Source organism: Crocodylus siamensis, chromosome 13, assembly GCF_052110815.1.
Source record: "Crocodylus siamensis isolate JL-2025a chromosome 13, ASM5211081v1, whole genome shotgun sequence".
NCBI lineage: Eukaryota > Metazoa > Chordata > Crocodylia > Crocodylidae > Crocodylus > Crocodylus siamensis.
This window is the reverse complement of record NC_143407.1, coordinates 36,866,155-36,891,872: the sequence shown is the minus strand read 5'-3', so window position 1 is coordinate 36,891,872 and position 25,718 is coordinate 36,866,155. Positions and strand designations below refer to the sequence as shown.

Below are 25,718 nucleotides of genomic sequence, written 5' to 3'. Positions count from 1 at the left end.
GCAGCCCCCGCGCCGCGGGAAGGGAGCCGCTCTGGCGCCGCCGCCGCTCGCCGGCCCCGGCTGACGTCGGACAACAAAGATGGCGGCGGGGGGCGGCAGCAACTACTGGGAAGGTGAGGGCAGGGGCCGGGGAGGGGATTGGGGTATGAGGGGAGGGCTAGGGGGGCTCTGAGGTGTGTCGGGGGGTTTGGGGCCTATGGGGCACTGACGGCTCTGGGGCGAGGGGAGGCCTAGGGCCCCTCCCCCCGCGTGTGGAGCAGCCCCAAGAGGAGCGGAGGCCCCATGCCCGCTCCGAGGTCCAGGGGAGTCCCAGCGGCGGTGCGGAGAGCTGGGCAGACCCCCCTGGCCGTGGCCCCCCTCGTCTGACCCTGCAGCGCCCTCCCGCATTCCTCCCCGGTGTCTGCTCGCTCTTCTCGTCAGTGCTTCTCAGCCACAGTCGGGTTTGCCCAAGCCCAGGGTTACCCGGCAGGAGCCTGGCGGGGTTTGGTCCTGGTGTTGGTGCCCGTCGTGCATCCAGGGAGGAGAAACCGAGGGAGCCCCCCTGGGCCGGGGGAGCAAGCGAGCGAGCCGTCTAGCACTTGGGCCTCCAGCATCCCATCAGGGCCTCGGTTTTTAAGGGTGAAGGGGGCCAGGTAAGGCTGCCGAAGACGTCTTGCCCGAACGGCCCCTTGAAAATGAATAGTAAACTTCTGAATTTATCTGTGCAACAAAGCTGGCATCTGGCGTTTAAAATGCTGCAGCCATTCAAGTCTGTCAGTTTCCAGAGCATGGGAGGTGGGGGCATTGCAGATGTGTCCAGGGCATTTGATTAATTTGGCTGTGAGTACGTCTCTATTGTTTGGAATAGATTGGGCACTGGGGATTTTTGAAAACAGTGTTGAGCAGAGCAGTAGTGTAAGCCTGGCGTTGGAGCCGTGATGGACCGCAAATTGTGTGAGAGGTAAGGATGTCTTGCATTTGAAAGTTTGCCTGACTTGCCCAACGGCATCATTGGTCCAATACAAGAGTTCACCCTAAGGCATCCTGGCCCCTCTCGTGTTGATCTGAGTGGTGTTGTCTGTAGGTCAGCAGCGGAAGAGCAGGTCCCTTCATTGAAGTGTGTTCAAGGAAAGATCTTTTATACACATTTGGTGTGTTTGGGTTGCTATAAAAATAAAAAGGTCAAATTTTGTCCTATTCACCTGGATCTTATCTCTTAAGAGTGTGTTGCATGTCTAAAGAGGCCTTGGCTGCTGCTTACATCTGAGGAGAGAAGAGACCTGATATGCTGTAAGGTACCTCCTGGGGTTGGTATGGTTCAAGCAACTTTCAGGAGGTAAACTTTAAAAAATGCCAAAGGGATTAAAGAGCATAAGACTTGCTTAAAACTGCGCTTAAATCTGACCTGGCCTTCTGGAAACCTTCCCTTAAAGAAGTTTGTAAGAAATATGTACTCGGTTAAGTCTTGGTAGGTTGTAGTTTGCCCTCGGTGCCTTGGTTTTGTGGCGCTTGCAAGCACATGAAACGCCAGCTCTGGTCAAGAGGGCCAAGTGTCGTTGCTTAATTGCGGGGAAGCCATTTCAGTCATGAGACAGTCATGGGAATGTTGCTTTATGCTCCTGGGTGCTCGTACCATCATCACTGCCATGACAGAAGTCAGGTGTGCTTCTAGCATGCAAATCCTAAAGCTCGAAACACTGTCATCATCCAGAAAGTTTTATGTGATTCGGAGAGATGGTTCCCACCCTGGCTGGACCTCTGGGCTGCTGATCTGCTCAGCGATGATTGAGTGTACTGGACTTGTGTGTACATTGAGAGATTTTTGTTTCCTTTGTAATTGATCTTGACCTGATTCTTCTTTTGGATTATGTCGTCTTTTACTCTAGTTTCCTCCTTTTTAGGTTATGCCCTAAAACTTGTAAAAGCTAAACCCAAGTGTGTTGGACAAGGCAGTGACCTGTTTGTACGTTTACTGCTTCGTACCGTTTTTTTTCCAGATCTCAGGAAACAGGCCAGGCAGCTAGAGAATGAACTTGACCTGAAGCTGGTCTCCTTCAGCAAACTATGCACAAGCTATAGCCACAGCAGCGCCCGAGAGGGAAGACGCGACAGGTATAGGTACTACCAGACTTCTTACTGTTTATTTGCTAAGGAAGGCTGCTTCCAGTACTCTTGGCTGATCTAGGGCTTGGTTTAATCCCTCTCAGACTTCCTTTGTGGTTTCATGCTCAGTTTCCCAAACTGCTCAGTAGAATAGTTCTTGCTTTGCACTACCAGCCATGTTCGATCCTGGTGTGAAGTTGAATGGGCTTGCTGTGTGGGGATGGGAGGCAGTGCGTGGTCAATGTTGGAGCATCTCTGGTGCTGTCATTAGGGGGAACAGCAGTTAAGCTTCTATTTGTGGTGATGTCGGCAGTATGTGGATGAGTATGAGACCTAGTCTGCTTGGTGCAGCTTGCGTTGCACAGTCCATTGCAAGGTGAATATGCACCAGTTAATACGTTGCAACTCTTTATGGCCTTCAGTCTTAAGACCTGAAAGCGCTTGCTGGGCACTTCACAACCCTCCGCTTGGGCAGGGTCACTACACACTCACCATTTCAGACATGAGGAAACTGTGACCCCAAACTGCTAGGACTCTCCAAGGGTGCATAGAGAGTGAGTGAAACAGCAGAGGTTCCTCCAACCCCCTGCCCTGACTGCAGCAGTTGGAGCTGTTTTGAGTTTTCCTCCAGGATTAACACCGAGGACCAAATTGTTTTTAAAAAAGGAAAAGCTTTTAACCTGCTAATGGCAGGTTAAAAGAGATTACATTTACAAGTCCTCCCCACCTTGTGGGTCAGGTAGTTTTCCTTCTTTGGTTCCAGAATGTTAACCGTACAAATGATGCAGCCTTCCCCTCATCAGTCAGTGTGTGTTCAGCGTAAGCCTCTTGCAGTGGGGTTGTTCTGCAGCTCACTCCAGCCTGAATTGTAAGAGATCCTCACCTGCCGGCACCTTCTTTCCAGCCTGCTGGCGAAATACCAGCATCTCATGTCTGCCACTGAAGCTTAGTGTGAGCGTCCTGCTGTCACCCTGTCCCCTGTGCTTCTCTGGTAGCCTTGTGCCCATGAGTGGCTTGTCACAGGCTGAGCCTGTGGGCTGTCTGTGGCAGGTAGTTTATGACATATGCATATATGTAGCACCAAATACAGTTGGACTCTGATTCCTGGATGGCATTTGTCACAGCTTCTGGAATATAAATGTTAGAGCTAAGACATGTAAGAACAGGCGTGGGCCATGCTGCTATGCAGGACTGCCAAGGCTTTTTTAATTTTGGTCCCCTTTTTCCCTGCAGGGAAGAGGTACAACAGTCCTGTTGATTTCATCTAGTCTGTTTCATTTCCCTTTCCCAGTGCATGGTATTTGTTTTAGCGGACTGAGATTCCACCCCTGGAAACACACCCTGCTCATATCTTACTGGAGCAGTTCTTTCGCTCTGCTTCAGACAGAGTATGCCAGAGTACCTTACACATTGCACTGATCTCTGCCTCCTTGGGACAGTGCCAGGAGACAGCAAGAGAACCAGTTTTCCTTCCTCCTCGTATACCAATAACTGGAGTGAAGAGTATTGCTAAAAAGTTGGACGCTGTTACTCTTCTGTATCTGGGTGTTGTGTGTTCACTTCTGTCCTCTCACTTCATGTGTTGTTTGTGTCGTGGTCTTAACTTTTTGACAAGGAGAGGGGAGGAGGACTGTAGGGAAATCCCTGTCATGTACTCCTGTTTTTCTTGTGCACCATGTTAACTTTGCATAAGATCTATCAGCAAGGGGAACCTAACATTTCTGTTACTAATGTATCTTTACCTAATTATTGTAACACTTCCTTGCAAACCTGGAATTGAGCAAAAAAAAAAAGGTGGAGAGGGAAAACATTAAGTGTGAAGTCAGAATGATTTCTGACCTGATCTACAGTACTTTTCTGTGCCAGGCATTAGCTTCCAGAAGGGGATAGGCTTCTTCTTGAGGGGTTTTTGTTCCGAGGTCCTGCATACTCTTGACTGCAGTAATGGACTAATGAGACAGTTCATAAGAGAAAAAATATATTACCTTTTTCTAAATTTAATTTCTCATTTGAAGAAGCCTAGTTTGAAAATATAGTCGCCCTTGTACCTATGCCCAATATTGGCACTTGGAGCATTCACAAAAAGATGGGCCTTCCAGTAATTGCTGCTGTTTTCTTTCCCCTTAGTTCTGACACAACTCCTCTCTTAAACGGATCAAGCCAAGACCGAATGTTTGAAACCATGGCTGTGGAGATCGAGCAGCTCCTGGGAAGGGTAATGGAGAGATTTTTTTCCTTTTGAAATACCTAAGAGGGATCTGAAGGCCTTGATGTTAATAGATGTAACAGTCTTATGTTCCTGTGTAGGATGTAGAAAGTGCATTTGATGAAATTGCAGTGTACACCCACTGAACAAAAGCCATTTCATTAACACTAGAAACTGCAGAAAGTAGATACTTCTCGCTGAAGGCATGTTAATGATTGTTATTATTCACTCTTCCAATGTAGCCTGTCATAAAGCTCCTTCAGGGAAAGTTTATTCCTTCTTTTTTCTTTTTTTTTTATATAGCTTACAGGAATAAATGACAAAATGGCCGAGTACACTAATAGCGCAGGGGTCCCGTCCTTGAATGCGGCACTGATGCATACGTTACAGCGTCACAGAGACATACTGCAGGTAACAGCTGCATGCAGTACCATGGCTTTTTGGTTGAATGCTGTGGCTTCAACGTAATAATCTCTGTGGCACTTCTTCCTGCTATCCTCTGCTTGTATGTCTTTGCATGTATAACCTAAAGTGTTGACATTAGTCACAGCGAAGCAAATGTCTTTGGCTGGATGTGACGAAACATCCTTGGTTGAAAGGTCTGATTGAAAAGGATCCAAGAAGATTCTACAAAATAGGATTTAAGTAACTAGCAGGAAATAGTTAATCTCATCTGCAAATGTTTGTTCTATTTCTAAGAGCTCGTGGGTAGAACTGTATATACAGTTCTGTCTTCACAAATGTGTGTCATCTTTCTAACATTGACCACTTGGGCTTTCTGCTTAAGTTGCAATGATGCTACGAAGCTACTGTTACGCTGAAGTTTTCTTGGGTAGGTTCTAGTCTACTGTTTTGTTAGCATCTAGTATTTATGCCACCTTAATTGCTGTTGGGATTTACAGATGAAGGGAAAACTACACTAAGGAAGCTAGTCAAAAGGCAATTGAAAGCACTGAGTGCAAAAGTGAAACTCCTGTGGAGCAAAAGGATGAATGCTCCAGCAGTCCCAAGAGATCTATGCAGTCTTTTGGGTTTTGTTCCCAGCTGGTTTCAGTGTGAAATTATATGTGATGCTTCTTAGTTATTAGGTGCATTTTTCCTAGTTAGCTTCCCAAATACATTGTGCAGGTGCAACAAACTGACATCCAGTGCCCAGTCAGGGATGCCATTCTAAAAAGGCATTGGCTGTGATACTGATGTCTTTGACATTTTCCCTGTAGTAGTCAACATTTCCTCTGCTGTGAGGAAGAATGACAACTATTAAAAATAGCTGATGTATACTCAGCCGGAAAACACCTGGTACCATTGTCATAAAAAAGAACAGCTTTAACACCCCTCAGACAGAAAGTATTTTGGGTAGTGCAATATAGTGTAATAATCTAAGAAGGCTTATAATTGAATATGCATCTTGCTATGAGGTGTGAATGGTATCCACCTTAACAAACTGAACCTGTGTCCAGATTCCTGACCTGGGAATTTCCAGGTTCCACAGGTAGCACTTGCAGGTCAGCTCATTAAATGACCAAAGCTCGCGTGCTTTTTTGTATGAGAGAGACTATTTTCGCGGGGCAGAATACTCTTCTTGGAATCTTTTACAAATTTATTTCTTTATTTCGCATAGGGAAATGTGATTGTAAGAGCCGCACAAATTGATCGGGGCATGTGGAGGGAGGTGTAATATCTGAAACAATTCAGTTTATTGTTTGTAACTAGCTGTATTTCGAGGGTATGATATCCTTTGAAAGTATGCTTAATTAGATCTTAAATTACCCATTTTTGTAGCTCAGTCATAAGGGAGCTGGTTCTGCATCTCCATTGCCCATTTTGCTGTTTGCTGGAGACAGAACAGTTTCTTCCACACCATCTTTGTGTTTCACAGACCAGAATAGTTGCTGGCATTAGTTTGGGTGAAGTCAGAGGCTGCTCCAAAACATGGACGTTTTAATGCTCCTAGGAAAAAGTTTTCATGCATTGAGTGAAATTGCAAACTACACCCCCCCCCCCACACACACACTTTAAGTTGACTTCCTTTTAAAAGTAGGCATTAAGTTCTTATGACAGCATCTTCACCTCTTGTCAGGTTTAGCTATATAGGAGAGTACATACGGGGTTATAAATTTTGTGCATTAAAGCTTTACCGAAGTAGCATTGTAACGTCAGCTGAAAGGTAATGAAAATGTGTAGCTTGCGGGTGAAGTGAATGTAAAATGCTTATAGTTTGTTTCTTGAGTGGTGCTGTAGGTTTTCAGAGTCAGTTAAACTGGATCTGAGCAAGTACTAGTTACCTGAAAACATTCATATTTACGTGTTTAACTTAGAGTGTGTTTAAATGAAACCATTTTTTAATTGTACTAAAAGTGATTTGTTTTTCATGTTGCTGGACTTGAACATATACTTTTTCAGAAAGCTGAGAAAACATGGGGAAAGGCTATAATGAGAATCCCAGCATAACCTTGACCATAGTCAGCCAGTGTAATGCAGTTAAAAGTAGTAAATTTTTCATTAAAAATACTCTGTGCTCTCCACTTTCCAGTTAATAGCTTTTGCACGTTTGGTAGTCCTTAACTCTAACTATACTTAAATGTCAATCAAAGCTTGCTTGGCAGCATTGCTATTGTCAAATTGGATTTCAGGACATAATTGAATGGAATATTATTTTGTTACAGGATTACACTCATGAATTCCATAAAACCAAAGCAAACTTTCTGGCAATACGGGAAAGGGAGAATCTTTTGGGATCGGTACGGAAGGATATTGAGTAAGTCGCACTGTGTATGATAACAGTAGCGTGGATCATTGCTCCGGACTTGGTTGGTTACGCTGCTGTCTGAAATATTTTGTGAGATTATTGGGGTGTTCTTTTCTTTTTCAGAGGTGCCTCATTTCACAGCACGTCACATATATTATGAGACGATATGTTGAAACTCAGTCTGCAACAATTTTCAGGTTTTGTTAATGAGCTGTTTAACACAGATCTAGCCTTTATATTAAAATCCAGTTTTATTATGAGCTTTTGTGATTGTAGTTAATGACTTTTACAAGATGCAGATGGATTTGAGAACTGAGCAATTTTACATACTAGAGATGATTAATATATGCACATGTTGTTTACAATTCAGCAAATCATACTGGAATACGAAGACTAACTTTTACACACAGGGTAATCTGAAAACTCTGCCTATACCTACTTTCTATGTGTGCGTTAAGATTAAGAGACTGATGCAAATAGAAACACCCTCAGACACAGCCCCTGTCCTGCTTCTTTTGAAGTCAGTGGTAAAACTCTTTGATTTCAACAGCAGCAGGATAGGATCTTGAATGGTTTTTCAAACCCCGTGTGTTTGCAGTATGATAAATCTTGGATTGCTAGACATGGAATACTGTCACATTATCAGCAAAGGTTTAATTTGGAGGTTTACTTTTCCTTCAACCTCTGCTGAGCCTCTCTGAAACAGCAGGAGAAAGATGCGCCTTTCCACCATCTAGTGAGTATACATTTGAAAATAGTGTCATCAGAAAAAGAAATGATAATCTTTTCTCGAAACAGAAAAATATTTTGGGCTCTTCATTTGTGAGCTGCTATTTGGTTACTCGTTCAAAATAAGAATCTGTATGTTCTGATGTATTATCATGTGTCTCTGGTTAACACTGGCTTCCATTATTTTCTTTGGAAACTGACTCTTAGATGCAGGAATGAGGAGAAGGAAGTGAAGCTAAATCATGTAAAATAATTTTAAAAACCCCACTTTAAAAAAAAAACACCTTAATGATGAGATTGTTTAATTTGTCTGTTTAGGAATAACTGAGCATAAAGTACAAGTATAGGAAATAGTACTGTGTGATGGGGCCTTCTAGAAAAATTATTTTCCACTTTTATTTTTATCTCTTAGATCATATAAAAGTGCATCTGGTGTGAACAACAGAAGAACAGAGCTGTTCCTGAAAGAACATGAGCACCTTCGAAAGTAGGTTTTATTGATTACCTGCACGTATCATGCATGTTTGTGTCCTCTAAATAAGTGCTACAGGTGCTGGTGGGGTGAGGATTACAGGAGTTGTCACTCTTCATGCAATATAAAAATGCAGCACCGGTGGAGTCAGACTCCTGCCTCCTCACTGCAACCTACTGTGGGAAATGCCATTACTGGGGTTTAACACCTTCCTCTGAAGCATCCTATATAAGGTGCTGTGCTCAGAGGATAGGGCTGAAGGTAGTCTCTTCCATTATGATGGATCCCTCCTTATCTCTTGAGAGTTCAGATGTTTTGTGGCTGAAACTAATTATTTAAGGGCAGGAAATGAAGGATTTTGATTACTATCACTTTCATCTCTTGTCCATGAGATCAGTTTAGTTTTCAGTAATTACGTTTTGGGCTCAGCTGTGCTGTTGTCAGAGGACATTTTTGCCAGTTTGTATTTGTACCCTAACTGAAATGTGTTTAATGTGTTAGTTGTTTGTTTTTCCTTTCTGTTCGGTGTGATAAGAGCTGGAAGCCTGGCCGTTTTTGTTTACCCAGTAGTAGTTGTGGGTTTCCCATTCTGTTTGTTGGCTGACAAAACGTAGGACAGAATACATTTAAACAAAACAGGAAGGACAAACCAAACTGAAATACATTGGTGACTAGCTTGTAGTGAATGAAGGACACTCCTTCAAAGAGGTAGTTACTAGGGTCCTGCTGGTTCAGTGAAGGATAATGAGCCTTTATTAGGTCAATTGACTCTCCTCAGCTGCCTGAATAGTAAAGCAACAGCTGTTGCACTGTCGAGCAGGAATCAAGCAGGGCATTTTTATCCTGGACCGAAAAACAGCTTTCCTGCTTAATACGCAACCTGAAATCCAGGAGGGGAGTGTTGAATGCCAGAAAATATGGTCATTTGTTCAATGGTCCACGCTCAGGGTGAATGTTTAGGTATCTCTAACTTCTTTGTTGATGGTGCATCTGTGGCAGGAAGCCACCTTTGTTTCTCCCCCAATGACGATTTGATTAGGATGGGCCCAGCAGAGGAGACACACCTTTACCCTATCTCTTTAAGTAACCTGAGCTGGCTACATTCCTGAGGGAGGGGGGAAGCCTGCCCCCTCTGCCTGTGTGACTGGTATCAGCCACCTGGGTGAGGGGCTTCTACCTGGTGGGCTAGAGTCTGCCCGGCAACTGGTGATGTATTTCAAATTGGTTGGCCGACAGCCAACAGGTGCTGGCCTCCATTGGACCAGGTGAATGAGGTCACAGGGGCTATATAAGTTAAGACTGCCCAGGAGGAGGGGACAGCAGCCATGCGGGGGACTCAGACTTAGAGAGGAGCGTGACCATCTGAAACTGGTTCTCTCCCCCATAACTCATGAGCCAGGAACGGCCTGCCTCCAGAGGGGATCTCCAGCAGCCTCAGGACGATGCTTGTGAGTAAGCTGCTCGAGATCTGGTTAGATATATGGCTGGCAGTAACTCAGATGTGTGGTCAAAAGGTTACCTCCGCCAGACTGTTTTGTTCTATGGGATTTCTAGGATATTGCTCTATAGTTTCATAGTTTCATAGTAGCTAGAGTCGGAAGGGACCTAGGTAGATCATCTAGTCCGACCCCCTGCCTTAGCAGGAAAGAGCACCGGGGTCAGATGACCCCGGCAAGGTGCTCATCTAACAATCTATCTTGTACCCTATCTTCATCCTACCCCCCTGTAATCAATAAAGTTCTTCTTTGTGCCCCGTGCAGGATTAGGCTAGATGTCAGGAGGCGCTACTTCACGGTCAGGGCGGCTAGGGTCTGGAACCAGCTTCCAAGAAAAGTGGTGCTGGCTCCTACCCTGGGGGTCTTTAAGAGGAGGCTGGATGAACACCTCGCTGGGGTCGTTTGACCCCGGTGCTCTTTCCTGCCATGTCAGGGGGTCGGACTCGATGAGCTGCTCAGGTCCCTTCTGACCCTAGAAACTATGAAACTAGGAAAGTTACTGAGGGGTTGGTCTAAATTATGCCTAAGAAGCCCCTTAGGTCTGCGGACTAAGGGAGACTTGCCTTTTTGCCCCCCACTTGGGGAAGTGCCTCAAGTGCCTGTGCTGGGTCGAGTACCTGTGGGACTATTAGGCCTGTGTTTCCCTGAGGACACGGGGCCGAGAGAGTCCCCTCTCGGGATGGTGGCCGCTTACGTTACCCCCAGGCTAGCGAGCGTGCTCCAGGAAGGGGGTCGGCCGGATGTGAGGCACCCCCAGGGAGGCATTCGGAGCCTGGAAGGTGGGCGGGCGCAGGGAGGTGGGCGGCTTAACGCAGGACCGCCCCCTACTGGCCCGCCACATCATCTACCTACAAGCTCAGATGTACAGGAGCAGTGTCCCAGGTGTATAAAGCAATATGCTCTTCAACTTATTTTTCTCACTCCTGCTTGTTCTTTGCATAATATCTTCCAGGTAACCACTGTATTTGTGAATATTGCTCAGCTTTTTTTTTTTTTCTGTTCTGTGTGTGTTCCTTTTTCTAAGCCTCTCAGTGTTAGGCACAGAGCACCCACCTGCTTTTCATTTGTCCATTCTAATTATGTGGTAAAGAGACTAAAACCACATGCCAAAATAAGTAACACTTCAAATTTGATATTTTTAATATTTTGAACCAAAACAAAAAAGGCAGCTTATCCCAAGACTACTTCCTTGGCTGCTCTTCTCTCTGCAGAGGATTTCAGTATTTGAAATAGCTGATATCTGTCCGTCTTTATCCAGGGGGACTTGTGGCTTGGAATTGTTTTTTTATCTTTATTTATGAACTTTTCAGATAACGTTTAAAGATGCATCCAGTCCTCTAAAATATACAGGAAGACACAAACATTTATCTTCCAACAACGGTGCTCTCTTAACAAAAGTCAGTGTCCACAGGAGTCTTGTGTTCTCTTCTTCTCTTGTGGTCTGGGAATTTTGCTTGAGATGGCAAGCTTTTGTGGTCTCCAGTTGTCTGTAGAGGGTGTTTTGAAACTAGCTTATTCAGCCTATCTTGTTCAAATGAGATTTAATTGATCACCATGCTTATTGGAATTAATTCCAAATTTATGTTCAATGCTTTTTGTATAACTGAGGTTATGCTGCTATTTGTTAAATGCAGTAATATGCATAGAAGCATGAAAAGGAGCACTGTCCCCTTAGAATAGTGACAAAACGATGGCCATTTAAGCCATTTCTTCTGTTCACCGTATGTGGTAAAGGGGCAGGAAACAAAATAGCATTTACTTTCCTGACTTGAAGAAGAAGGCAGGGAAGTGTTAGATGTCACACTGCCCTGCCTCCTGCTTTTCCTGATGTCCTATGCTTCTGTAGTAGAGCCCTGGCACACTTAAGAGACTGACACAAGAGGGCAGTCTGTCATTAAGAAACGTGCCTATTTTTGTTAGCTTACCTTCCAAAAGAAAGCTGTGCGTTGTAGCACAAACCAAGTGAAAAGCTTTTTACTGGAAATTAAATATTCTGCTTTAAGTTAGTGCTAGAGTATGGGAAGCTCAGAATTTCCACGGGGATCCCTGGTGCCATTCAGAGAGTCACAGGTCAGAGCATTAGTTGATGATTTTTGTCTCCTCATTATCAAAGAGTGTTGTTACATTTCCACAGAAACAAAGCAGTGGGGGGGTGTTTCTTGAAGGTGAGCATTATTTGAAATTTAGTGCATTGAAGAAATGGAAGCACCTATTAGTTAGAATAAATTTTGCTTGTTCTTAAGTGATAATGAAAATTGCACATGAGAAGAAAGTATGTGGTAGTTGTATAACTGGCATAAATACTGCACATGCGTTCCTTATGGGGTTCCTTTGGAACATGTTGTTAATATTCATAGAAAGGAAATAGTCAACAAATGCTTTCAAAGGGCCTAAAACAATGATTTGGAAGGCAGCTGTCAAAGTCCTGTATGGTTCATTTGAAAGATGGTTTAATAAAAATGAGATCTAGCACCACAACCTTCCATTTCTGAAGATTTTTCAAAGATTACATGAATCACTATACGTACTTATCTAGACACGAAGAATGAAAATGACCCCTACTTCTACATGTGGTTAAAATAATTGGGAATTGGTGAGCTCTAGTCATGCATCCTCCATGCGTCAGTTTTTTCTTTTTACCTTAATTTAAGTTAATACTGTAACTGCTTTGAAGGCAAGAGAGCTAGTAAATAGTCCTTCCAGACATTTTCAAACATACAAACCATCCAATCTTCCAGGTAAAAGGAAAACATCTGGATGTAATGACAGAGCGTCTTGTAGATGCTGATTGCAAAAATGTTATCAATCAAACTATTAAAAAGTATTGAAGTGTAAATAGGCTGCCAAGGTATTTTAATTGTTGGGATCCTGCAGGAAATAGTGTCCTCCTGACAGAATACGGGAGAATACTCTACGAAGTAGAGAACCCTGAGGTTCTCTACCCGGGAAATTATAGGCCAGTTAGTCTTACCTCAATCCTAGGCAAGCTGTTTGAGAAAATTGTTCTGGCACACATCCACGAGGGGCCAGCTGGGGACTGCATGCTTGGGGGCAACCAACACGGGTTCATCAGTGGCAGGTCCTGTCAGACCAACCTGGTGGCCTTCTATGATCAGATCACCAAATCATTAGATGCAGGGGTAGCAGTGGACGTCGTCTTCCTGGACTTCTGGAAGGCCTTCGACACTGTCTCTCACCCCGTTCTCATCAAGAAACTGGGGGACTGTGGAGTCAACACCCACACAATCAAATGGGTTGCCAACTGGCTGGAGGGCCGCACCCAGAGGGTGGTGGTGGATGGGTCCTTCTCAACCTGGAAGGACGTGGACAGCGGGGTTCCGCAGGGCTCGGTCCTCGGGCCCGCACTGTTCAACATCTTCATCAGTGATTTGGACGAGGGGGTAAAAAGCACCCTGTTCAAATTTGCTGATGACACTAAGATGTCGGGGGATGTGGGCACGCTAGAAGGAAGCAACAGACTACAATCGGACCTAGACAGGTTACAAGGGTGGGGGGATGAGAATAGGATGGGATTCCACACAGACAAGTGCAAAGTGATGCACCTGGGGAGGAACAACCGGCACCATACCTACAGGTTGGGGAACTCCCCTCTTGTCAGCAGGGAGGCGGAAAAGGATCTGGGGGTCATCATTGACTCCAAGATGAACATGGGCCGGCAGTGTGGGGAGGCAGTTAGGAAGGCCAAGCGCACCTTGTCATGCATCCACAGATGCATCTCGAGCAGATCCAGGGAGGTGATCCTCCCCCTCTATGCGGCACTGGTCAGGCCGCAGCTGGAGGACTGCGTCCAGTTCTGGGCGCCACACTTCAGGAGGGATGTGGACAACATGGAGAGGGTCCAGAGGAGGCCACTTGTGTGATCAGGGGACAACAGGGCAGGCCCTACAAGGAGAGGCTACGGGACCTGAACCTGTTCAGCTTCCACAAGAGAAGGCTGAGGGGGAATCTAGTGGCCTGTTATAAACTAGTCAGGGGGGACCAGCAGGCACTGGGGGAGTCCCTGTTCCCCCGAGCACGGCCAGGAGTGACCAGGAATAGCGGTCACAAGCTGGCAGAGGGGAGATTCAGGCTGGATATCAGGAGGCGCGACTTCACAGTCAGGGCGGCTAGGATCTGGAACCAACTTCCAAGAGAAGTGGTGCAGGCTTCTACCCTGGGGGTCTTTAAGAGGAGGTTAGACGAACACCTTGCTGGGGTCGTTTGACCCCAGTACTCTTTCCTCCCATGGCAGGGGGTCGGACTAGGTGGTCTACTCAGCTCCCTTCCAACCCTAGAAACTATGAAACTATGTGTGGACTTCAGCAAGAAATCACAGGCTTGCGTGTTTCTCACAACTCAAAAATAGGTATTGGTAGAAAGAATACTAAAGGATTTCAACATGATATCAGAGAAAGTAGTTTTTGAGAGTTCACTGCCAAGAAGCTGGAAAACGTCCATGGAGACCACCCAGCTTTCAAGTTGTACCCAACATATCTCTAGGATAAGCTGGCCAAGTTTGTGTGACTTGAGATGCTCAGGGCTCACTGTAATGAACCACTATGCCAGGCCATTGGGTAGCACTATCCAAAGTAGATCAGTTGACCACAAAAGGTGGCAGTGAGAGTGCAAATATTTAAACAATATCAGATTGACTAGCATGTGACTGAGCTCCAAGAGAAGGAGGGAGATATGCACCCAATCCTTTACATTTGTGACTAAGATGTTGCTCTTGACATCGGTCTTGCAGTGTTCCCAGCAATAAAAGACGGGGCTGTTTACATCATTTTGACCCTGACGGAGGTGCATCAGATACTTCAACCTTGAACGTGTTTATTCCCAGAGCTGGCAATGGCTGGTTGCAGTTAAATGCAGTGGCTGTTTTCTCCTATCTTCTTTTCTGAGGCAGAATCAGGATGACTGCTGGTGCTCTGGGAGATGCTGTGAACCAAACTTGGAGTGCTGGATGCTTCTCCCCAACCATTTACCGTTGTCAGGTGCATGACCAATAGTCCCAATGGCAAATTCATAGTATCATAGTGCTTAGGGTCGGAAGGGACCTAACAGATCGTGAGGTTTGACCCCCTGCCCCGGGCAGGAACGGGTGGTGGGGGCATGTCACCCCAGCCAAACATCTGTTCGGCCTCCTCTTGAAGACCCCCAAGGTAATTATTGGGCTCCTCCTTGTCTCTTCTTCGCTACGCCCTGTAAGCAGGAGCAGGGACTAAGAGGAGACTTTACAGATACTCCTGGTCAGTATTTCTTGTCCTCAAAATGTGCTGCAGGAATCACACTGGGAGGTCTTAGGTCAGGGGCTGATGTGACATCTTGCTTGGAGCAGAGGGAGGAAGAAAGCACGCAGGAGCTTCAGCAGTTCTCTCCACTACAGAGTTTGTATATGCTGACGGAGAGACTTTGTGGAGGGGAAATTGGTTTGTGTTTGTTTGGATCTGTAGGTTGACAGTGGTTTGACTACTTTTCACACAGTGAAAATAATTGCGGTAGTTTTCTGTCAGGGAAGTTGGCTGCTTCAGCTTAGTTGTTTTTTTTCCCTGCATAAATGCAGCAAGCACCTGCTTGAAACCACCAGGTGCCTGGAAAATCTGGGGCAGTGGATCATTTTAAAAATCTCAGTATCTGTTTAAGGGGATGAAAGGCCAGAAATTAAGTGTTCCCAGCTTATGTAAGGGTCTTGAAGAAATATGCCCAACACTAGAAGGGAAGTATGCAGGTGTGCCTTCCGAATGCTTCCTTGTTTCGGGTCCTTGCAGCCGAGTAGTCACGATTGTTTCACTTCTCTGGCAAATGCATGTTTTGCCCAGGGAAGTGAATAATTTATCTTTTTCTTGTAGTACAGTTTTCCAGCTGGAAGAAGCAGGAACCTTGATGGATAGATGGGATTTAGCTGTTCAGAAACTACCCTGGAAAGTGCTATCCTAAGAGTACGTGTCCTGTCAGCTCAGCATTTCCCTTGAGAACACTGCACCGCGCTCTGTCGTTATTGATCGGGGCCGTATCCAAAATCAGCAGACAAGAATTCATGCGTTTGATTAAACTTGCAGCATAGTGCATGGGACTGTTTTTCACACACACCCACTGATATTGTGGATGCAGATTATATTAATCCTTTTTGCTGATGTTTGTGCTGTTGGTAATAATAAGTTTGGATGGATTTAACTAGACACGTGGCACTCATTGAAAAGCTAATGGTAACACTCTACAGCCACATTAAGTGCGACAAATCAACTCCGACTAATTTATCTGCTTTGTCCCTTTGCGGGTTACTGTAGCACTGACTCTCCCATGGCCCTGCAACAACTCCTATTTGCAAAAATAGAGCCTCCCTCATTCCTGGGCGCACGTGTGCTTACCTATGCAGAGGTGCACATGCTTTTCTAGGTTTTCCTCTCGTGCTTTATGTGTTGGCCTTATATAGTGTTTAATTTGATACTTCAGTTCTCCCAAGTCTAAATACGAGTCTCTATATGTGTGTAGACTGCGTAATAGTCGTCGCTAGAAGTACAGGAGAAGTATAGGTAACTTAGCAGGTACTCAAAAATCTCTGAGGAGTTGGGGTGACCCAGGGCTAATTGTAATCCGTAGCTCTGGTGGGAGCAGGCAGGAGTGAGGTACGAGGGTAGGCAAGCAAGTGAGAAGCCCTAAACCAAAGGAGGAGAAAAGCAGAGAGAAGAGGAATGTGCTGTGGGTGAAAGAGAGTAGAAGGGAATGAGACACAAGCAGAAGAAATGTAGGAATCTGCTGCAGCTGCAGAATGGTGCTACTGTATTAATAAATAACACATGTTGAATTCACAGGCATGGTTAGGGAAAATTAGTTAATGTTTGTACAGTGCTATAAGCATATAAAGTACCATGTAAGTGCTAAGTATTATTATTACTGCTTTCTCAAGGCCCCAGAGAGCTTGTCCCTGTTTATCCATCATTGCTTGGGCTGAAATGGTCACGTGCTGCAGAGAATGATCCGCTGGAATCTACATGGTCTCAAACGTACTGTGGTCCAGATGTTGGTAGGGTGGTTGCGTGGTAGACCCTTTTCTATCTGAGACAAAATCAGTTATGCTTGCAAAACATCCTTATTGCAAACCCAGTCATTTTATAAGGAAAACTATCAGGGGAGTGCTAGTGTAATTTTAATTGTCTTTGATGTGATAGGTCCATTCCTTGTGTTCATTTATTTTTCTTATCCCTTGTTTCTTGTTTCTTTCCCCCTGGTTCTCAACTTATATTTTCTGTTGCCTGATTCTCCTCTTCTCTGCATCTGCTGCCCAGCTTCCACACCAGTCTTGCAGAGCAGCTATTGTTCATTCATCTCTATTGCTCATTGTTTGTCCACCTCTCTTGGGTAGTAAGGCATCTCTTCCTTGTTCCCAGGCTGGATGTCTTTTGAAACAGCTGGAATGGAAGCATGTACAAAACTAGGTGACGTGGAAGCTCTGGGCCACAATTTGAGAATTGCTGAATAGGCCCTTCTCAGTGTCTTAAAACTGCTGCTGTGTAACATTCTTTTAAAATGGTTTAATTTGGAGGTAATACAATGTTCTTTGTTCAGTTACCCTACTGGGAGGAGGTCACTTTGTCTTTGTCACCCTATTCTCCTAACTTTAGTATAGCTTTGTGACCAAAGTCACTCCTGATGCTGACTACATTTTTTTCCTTGTAGCTAGTTGTAAAGAAAACAGTGAAGACTGAATCTAAGACATGCAAAACCCCCTCTAGTAATCTAGTCAATTTAGAGTGTTTTCCAAATAAGTTTTCCTGTGATGCAATTCAGCTGTCATCCCTATTCTTTGCACCTATAACCTAAGGTCAGTACCTTTATATTGATTGTATCCATATGCTGAACTAGAGCAGGTTGTATGAAGAGCTTGAAGACTGTTAGTTAAAATGTCTCTCTCCTGGGCATTAGCTACAGTATCAGGTAACATTTTTTTTCTACACAGAGAGTTAAATACTGTCAGTTTTGTCTTTCTTTTCCCCTGTGCAAGCTGACATTCATTTGAAGCAGGGAGCTTGAGTAAAGAATACAGACTTGTGCCCCAGCTATGTTCAAGGAGCTGGAGTAACCCTGTGCTAATGATAACCTGTAGCTCTGGTGTGAGCAGGCAGGAGTAAAAGACAAGGGCTGAGGTTTTTGGCTGTAGCCATGTTGGTCCAAGGACATAGCCAGGCAAGGTTCACAGATTCCTAGATGCCAGTGTCAGAAGGGACCTCAGTGCATCTTCGAGTCCGACCCCCTGCCAGTGGCAGGAGAAAGTGCTGGGGTCATGTGACCCCAGCCAGGTGCTTGTCCAGTCTCCTCTTGAAGACCCCCAAGGTAAGGGAGAGCACCACTTCCCGTGGAAGCCCATTCCAGATTTTGGTAACCCTTACTGTGAAGAAGTTCCTTCTGAGGTCCAGCCTAAATCTGCTCTCTATCATCTTGTGGCCATTGTTTCTGGTTATTTCAAGGAGCACTCTGGTAAACAGAGGATCTCCTATTCCCTGCTGTCTCCCCCTCCCCAGTGAATTTGTATACTGCCACAAGATCCCCCCCCTCAGCCTTCTCTTGAGGAGGCTGAAAAGATCCAGGTCCCTCAGCTTTTCCTCATAAGGCCTTCCCAGCAGGCTTCTAACCATAGGAGTAGCCCTCCTCTGGACCCTCTCAAAGTTGTCCACGTTGTTCTTGAAGTGCGGCACCCAGGACTGGACGCAGTACTCCAGCTGCGGCCTGACCAGTGCCGCATAGAGGGGGAGGATCACCTCCCTGGACTTGTTTGTGATGCACCTACTAATGCATGACAAAGCGTGCTCAGCTCTGCTAATTTCTTCATCACATTGATGACTCATGTTCATCTTGGAGTGGACAACGACTCTGAGATCTCTTTCTGCCACTGTTCTGAGAAGGTCATACCCCAGCCTATAGGTGTGCTGGTGATTCCCTCTCCCTAGGTGCAGCACCTTGCATTTGTCTTCGAACAGAGAACAACAGGATGCAGTTCAACACTTCTCTAACCTGTCCAGGTCTGCCTGGATTCGGTTTCTTCCCATCAGCATGTTTGCTTTGCCCCATAATTTGGTGTCATCTGCAAATTTGGACAGAGTGCTTTCCATGCCCTTATCCAGGTCGCTGATGAAGACTTCCTATGCCTGAAGAAGAAGGGTGCTTGTGCCTGAAAGCTTGCAAAGAACATTTTTCCAACTACTCAGTTGGTCTAATAAAAGAGACCACATCTACCCAAAGAACCTTGCTCTACAAGGGCTGAAGCATTTATTTTGGCTCCCTTGGTTTCTAAATGGCTTCTGTAAATGGAAAAATGTTAGGAGCACCACCTTTTAGGGAGGACCTTGCATACATGGTAATCAGCAACTGTCTGCTTGCAACCTTTAGGCAGTGTTTTCCTGCGTGGTGAATTTAGACTCTTTAGTCACAATTTCCTTAGACTTTCAATTTAGGCATCTGGCAGGTATCCCAACTGATTCTCATTTTCCAAGTGCTCACAGATGGCAAGCAGTACAGGCAAAAGCAGCTATAGATCTGATGCTGCTAGGCTGAAGAACTTGGCCAACATGCTAGGAGGCAAGTAGGTATTCTCGGAACCTTCCTGAAACTTTTTGTCTTTAATCTTAGAATTAAAAAACAGTTTCAGCTATTGTTGTACAATGTAATAAAAAGTCCTGGTGTGCTTGGAGTGCATTTAGTTTTTCATCTGCATCTTGTTTGTTTTGACAGTTTTTCCAGAGTGTTTCTATTGGGAACTTCCCCCGGATTTTCAGATTGCACTCACCTGTTACTTGTCCTCCTTTTAGCAGGGTTGTATGTGCTCCTGGAGGGGCTTCCCTGAACAGCTGATTTGTGGTGCTTCTCCACCGATTGAAAGGACTATGTCATTATGAAACAAGGCACTTTTTTTTCTATTTAAGCTGCTGAATGTGATGTATGCAGGATTCATAGGCCCAGGTATTGGATCCAGGTGTGTTGCATCATGGGAAATGATGCACAAAACTACTGAGTGATCACAGCTTGCCTGTCTCCAGATTGTAATAGTAAATATTACCTTAGGATTCAATTTGTGGCTTTAGTAAAAAAAAAATCTTCAATGCCCATACGTGAGTATTTTTATATAACAACATGATCAAGTCATTAAAATACTTTTTAATGAGATTTTTGGGGAGGCTCAAAGCTTGCAGGCACTGAAAGAAATGCTCCCAGGGGATTTGTTATTTATAACAAACTTAATAAAAACATATGAACATCAGCCAGTCGCTTCAGCATTTAAAATCTATTTTTCACATTAAAATTGAGTTTGAACCTCATTAGAATAAGAACAGCACCCATCTTTTATCTCCATGTACAAAATTTAAGTTCCTTCAGAAACACGAGGATCCAACAAAACACTTTTTAAAGAGGGGTTTTCTAGTAGAAGATGCAGTTAGTGCTTGATATTGATCCAGCGTGGCACAAGGTCATTGAGATTTGGGAGGTTAATGTTGCAATGATTGTAGAATAAATTAGTCTTGGGTATCTAAAAGCACTATTGTTCTAAAACCAACTTTATAGTTTCCTTTCAGCTGCCTTGTTAACATACAGCCTACTTAGTTAATGAGCATGATTCTGCCATCTCATTGAGGCTGTATGAGAATTTTCCTCTGTAAGTGCTTTCATGAGATGTGACTTAATTGTAATCTGAAACTATTGATATTAAAAAAAAAAAAATAGCCTTAGGCTTATTATTTCTTCCTTGAGTTGTAGTCACTTTTTTGTGATTTCAGATGAACAACTGCCAAGTCGCTAACCTTTGAAAGGTGGTAACTGCATATGCAAGAATACTCTTCATGTAGTCATGTCATGTATTTCACTGTAGAGTTTAAAAACACTGGGAATGGTGACTAATTAGTATTATGCTGGAATGGTGACTGGGAAGGATTATGCTGGTCCATCTTCATCTTGAATATTTCCCTTCAACAGAGTTAAGTTGGAATAAGAAGCAGAAGTAAGGAGGGTATATCAACCTTAGTTTTGACTTTGTGTCTCTCTCTTAAAGAGCTGATTGTTTAAAATGCACCATGTCTGTATTGTCCATTGGCTGCTACGGAAGTTTCTATACTCTGATGGCATGATCCGAGCAATCTCCTTGACTTGGGATTTCGACTCATTTTCCTTTGAATAAATTATATAACACATGTTATAAAAATTGAACCTTGAAACGTCCATAAAGGAGGCTGAAGATTAATAGTTGCCAGGCTGTCATTCAGTTAACTGTAACAGCCAATCAGCTCAACAGTCGAATATTTTCCTGGATGTGCATATGCAGACATGGTAGTCAGCTTGTGTATAGTGAAGCATTGCAGGTTTCAATTGTTTTGTCCCACTGTATTCATCCACTTCACGTTCCTTACCTTTTGCTTGAAGCAGTAACTCTCAACCTTTTGGCTCCACAGGCCAGATGAGGGGCATGGGGCCAGTCTAGAGGAATGATCAGGCTCCAGGGGCCCTGTGCTGCCCACACCACCCAGGATTAGGCCTGTCCGACCCTGAGCACCCATCCCAGCACACAGGGCCACAGCCTACCAAGTTCTCTGTGGATCTGTGGGGAACCCCACGGGCTTGCTGCCATAGCGCAGGGTGCTGGATCGGGGCCACAGGCCAGGGGTTGATCACCCCTGATTTAAAGTATTAAATAAACCTTTACTTGAATGCTTTTCTAGCAGCTGTATTGCTTTTTCAGATACACTTATCTTAAATACAGTGGAATATTCTGCTCTTTTTATATTGGTATATAAAACTCAGTAACTTGCATTTTTTTAAAAACAGAATATGGTGGCTGATAACATTGCCCGTAGTTAAGGCTGGAATTATACAGACTTCCTCTTGCAGTCCTGCCAGTGCATCTAGACATGGCGTCTTCTCTGCTAACTGTAGTTTTGTCCTTCTCACCTCAGGTCTGTTAATAATATACCATCTTCTTGACCAGCATTTATCCCTTATTGCTGTACTCACACCTCTGCTCTGTTGCTTCTCCTAATGTTTGGTCTAGGTATCACTTTTTATTCCAGTACAAAGGCTTTCAAATGGAGACTTCGGTTCTGAATTATCTATTTGATTTATGGTGTGCATAAAAGATGGTTAGGCTTAACCCATTTTTGTTTTTTGATCTAAAGAGTATGTAAAGGCTTAATGAATCCCAAACTGGTCAAACATTGAGGAAACAAAACCACAGCACCATGCAAATCTAGGTATGGCAGCAAACACTAGTAAGTAATTATTGTCCTATAGAAAGGCTCCTAAGCACCCAGAAACAGAGTGACTTGTCACTGGCCTGTCCCCACAGGGGCTGGGGATAGAGCCTAGTTCTCAGTCTGCCCTAGGCCTTAACCTAGAAACAATCCTATGCCCTGAAGGGCAGGGTGGGGGTGGAATTAAAAGCACAGTTCATGTTAAAAAGCTGCCTGCGTGTTAGTGAATCGAGTTGCTTGTTTCTGAAATAAACAAGTTAATGATGCATGTTGTATTTGCTGCTGGCATTCCTTTAAACTCCCAGCCTTAACTAGGACAGCCTTTTCCCCCAGGGTCTTTATTGAAATTAGAATCCTAACAATTAATGAAACCCATTTTTCATGGATTAGCTCTAATAAAGTAGATGCATCTTTTAACCAAAGTCAGTGACTGTTTAGTTCTATAGAAGTACTGTTACTTGCCATTTTATTTGTTAAAGGAGCCATCGCCACCAACTTGTGATTATCTGAAATAGTTACTTTAGAAAATTTGCCTGCCTTTATAGTTTTTTCAGCTTTCTGGCATCCTACTGGAAAGTACCCATTAGCTGGCAGAGGCAATTTAAAGGCTCATTTTGAATCATATCAAGATATATTACTTATCCCAACCACCATATAGCATGTTAATGAGATTAATAGTTAAGATGCTGTCAACTGTGTATGCAAGGAGTTTGACATGGAAGAGCCTGTGGCTTTACCACTTTACCAGCCTCTGTTTCTTCATACCTAGGTCAACTCTTGAAATTCATGCCTTCTCTAATCACTTGTGTGTTCTTTAGGTAATTGCCATCTCTTTTCTGCTTCTTTTCACACAAGGCGATAGCAGTTGTAGTAGTTGGTATGCTGTGTATGCATAATAATTATGAATAATATTAACTGACAGGAAAGAACCTTTATACATTTAATATATTTGTGTCTTGTGGATTAAAAAACTCTTCAGTGTAAAGCAGTAAGCCAAGCGCTTATACTGCTGTTACCATATATCCAGACCTATTCAGCTTCAGCTTTTATGAAATAAAGGCTAATTTTTGTTTTGGAGACAAGTTGGTGTCAGGACAAGACCCTCTGTGTTTTTTTATGATTGCAGTTTTCATCGTTAGAGGATAACACTGTTTTTTAAAGCCTGTCACAGCTCTGACCATTTATAGCAGAGAGGGGTGCACTTGAAGACAGTGTTGCTACAAGTGCTGTTTAATTTATTCCTTTATTCACTGTACAGGTGAAGGAATTAAGATATTTTTGTAGAGTAATCCTGACTTCCCTGCATACAGACACTCTTTGAAGAATGTTCCTGGGTCTGTAAGTACTTAGAAGTCTTGGAGATACCTGTTGTACATCTAGGAAGAAAACCTATTAATTAAAAGTGGATGTAATAAGTGTTTATCCAGCCACCCTATGCTCCACCTACCTTGTCTAAGAGATGTGTAGACTGTCAGCCATGAAGGTTTCAAAGTTCAGACGATACGAGAGTGTTGGATTTTTCTTACCTCTGTGGCAAGTGTGTTGTTACATCACTGTGCATAAGGCAGTGCATGAGTTGTGACTTCTGCACATCAGCCTCCCTATGCAGACACAGCGATAACAAACACAGTGAGCACAACTACACGTGCGCTTTATTGCACAGTAGACTGATTTACTACACAGTAAAGCATCACCGTCTACATGTGTGCTGCAATTAGGATGCAGTAGATTAGTTTACTCTGGCGTATAATAGTCCCATCATACACAGGTGCTATCTGACAGTGGAGTAAATTACTGCGCTTAAGCAGACATGTAGATGGTGATATTGGCATTAGTTTACTTCAGCTCAAATTGCTCTCGAGTTTATTCAGTCTCCTTAATTGCACATGTAGTTGTGTGCAGTGTAAATAGTTTTCCAGCTTGAGCATAGCTGGTGGTTGAATGCACTGTCAGAGTCAAGTCGGTGATGTTACTTCGGTTCTCCTCGAGTCACAGTGAAAGAGCCTGTGGAAGACAAACGGTTAAGGAGATTTTGCTGGTTGGTGGCACTTGATTTTTCAAGTAGGAGACTTCCTTGTGATGGAGGCCTTGTTTTGTCCTTATAACTACAGGGCTTTGATCTGCCTCCCTGTAAATGCTTCTGTTAGGAGGTGCAAAGCATTCGTTTAGGCATATTAGAATACTCATTAAATGTACTCCCACAAGTTGCTGCTATCAAATATACAGTTTGCCCCTATGAGGCCACAAGTGAAGCCCTGTGTCCTTCTAAGAGCCTCTGTGATCCCCTTCCCCTGGCCCATATGCTGCTCTGCTTTCTGCTCCTTGCCCTGTGCCCCTTGCCTGTTCTGTTTACTGCTTCCTGCACTATCTGCCACTGCCTGCCCCTTCCCTGATCTGCCACATCTGTATATTAAGTGCATGGGCCACGCACACTTTGCCACTTGAAACGTGAGCTTCAGATTGGCCACCCCTGGTTTACACTTTGCCATCTGCCGTGTATAAATTAGCCATCTTCAAAACAGAATCTGAGTGTGCAGGTTTGTTTCAGTGTAAATAGGTCATTTTTTACTGGCATAACTATCGGCTTAGTTTTCAGATTTTAAGGTCAGAAAAGATTATTTATAATTTCTTAGTCAGATCTCCAGCACAACACTGGCTGTCAAATTAGTCCAGGAGAATGTGGATAGGAATTTTCAGTAGGATTATTTCTTTGTTTTTCACGCACTACATATCCGGAAAGGTATGTGTCATGTTCTTTAAAAGTAACCTCAGTATTTGAATTCCCTAATCTCAACCTCTGGGCAGGTACATCCGAACTAGGCAGCTCTGGCTTCCAACTTCTGGGTATTCAGGAAACTTGTAACAGACGTCATGATGCCCCAACATCTGTGTTTCAGTGTAGAGTAGTAGCTTTCCCTTTCTAACGATGATCTCCTTGAAATCCTTGACAGTAACAAGAATTAGCTCCAGGCTCCCAGTATCAGATGCCCATTTTAGCTGGCTAGCAGGGTTTTGTTTTAGAGCCTTTTGTTCCATTTAGCTTTGCTGTCAGGTGAAAGAAGCAGGATGCTCTCCTTCTACTTGTGAGATGTATTTGTACTGAGTATCATTTCACCTTTGGATAAGTTCCACTTGTTCTGTGGCAGATAAAAAGACAAGCTTGAGAGTACTGAGGATTTTACAAGAAATCAGGTTGGCAAAATGTCATTGCAGGTCCTTATTCATTAAAGAATTACATCTCAGATTCAAGTTACAGATAGCTTAAATGTAGAGTGCACTTTAAAATCCATAGACAGTCAGTGTTTTGCTTGTTTACCTCTGGAATTATAGGAATCACTTTTTGAAACAATAAATAGGCAGATGGTTTCTCTCACTAGTTTGGCCAAATCCTAGCTGGAAGCCCCATGCCTTGCTGCATCTCTCGGAAAAAAGACAGCAGGTGCAGATGAGCAGAGTTGGGAAACAGGGCACACAAGCTTTCCACAGAATAGCCTTTTTTTAATGGAGTTGTGGACAGAGTAGCATTTAAATAAAAATCATCTCATATTGTCCATCTCAAGAATAGTATAGGCTTTCTTCTTTGTTAATTTTGCTGAAATTATCTGTATGAATGCCCTAAGCAACACTTAAAGCTCTTTGGGTGACAGTGATCCTCTAGAAGATATTAACCCCTGCAGTCTTCTCTTCCTTCCAGCCCACCTGTAAGGCTGGTAAGCCTTACAGCTGGTGAAATGACTTGTGCAAGCTTACACAG

At 44.0% G+C, this 25,718-nt stretch overlaps 1 protein-coding gene across 3 annotated transcripts in view; it reads left to right on the top strand.

The window, feature by feature from the left end:
* The window catches only part of GOSR1 (golgi SNAP receptor complex member 1), a 51,228-nt gene continuing 25,510 nt past the window's right edge, over positions 1–25,718 (top strand). Inside the window, exons 1-6 of one of the 3 annotated variants that reach the window (XM_090025426.1) lie at positions 1–113; positions 1,977–2,091; positions 4,210–4,297; positions 4,592–4,699; positions 6,955–7,046; positions 8,179–8,253. In XM_090025426.1, coding sequence (XP_089881552.1) covers positions 80–113; positions 1,977–2,091; positions 4,210–4,297; positions 4,592–4,699; positions 6,955–7,046; positions 8,179–8,253 — 512 coding nt within the window. In that variant the 5' untranslated portion in view covers positions 1–79. Of the gene's footprint in view, positions 114–222; positions 941–1,976; positions 2,098–4,209; positions 4,298–4,591; positions 4,700–6,954; positions 7,047–8,178; positions 8,254–25,718 lie in introns of those variants that run through there. The other 2 variants (XM_090025425.1, XM_090025427.1) reach the window with 2 other exon arrangements.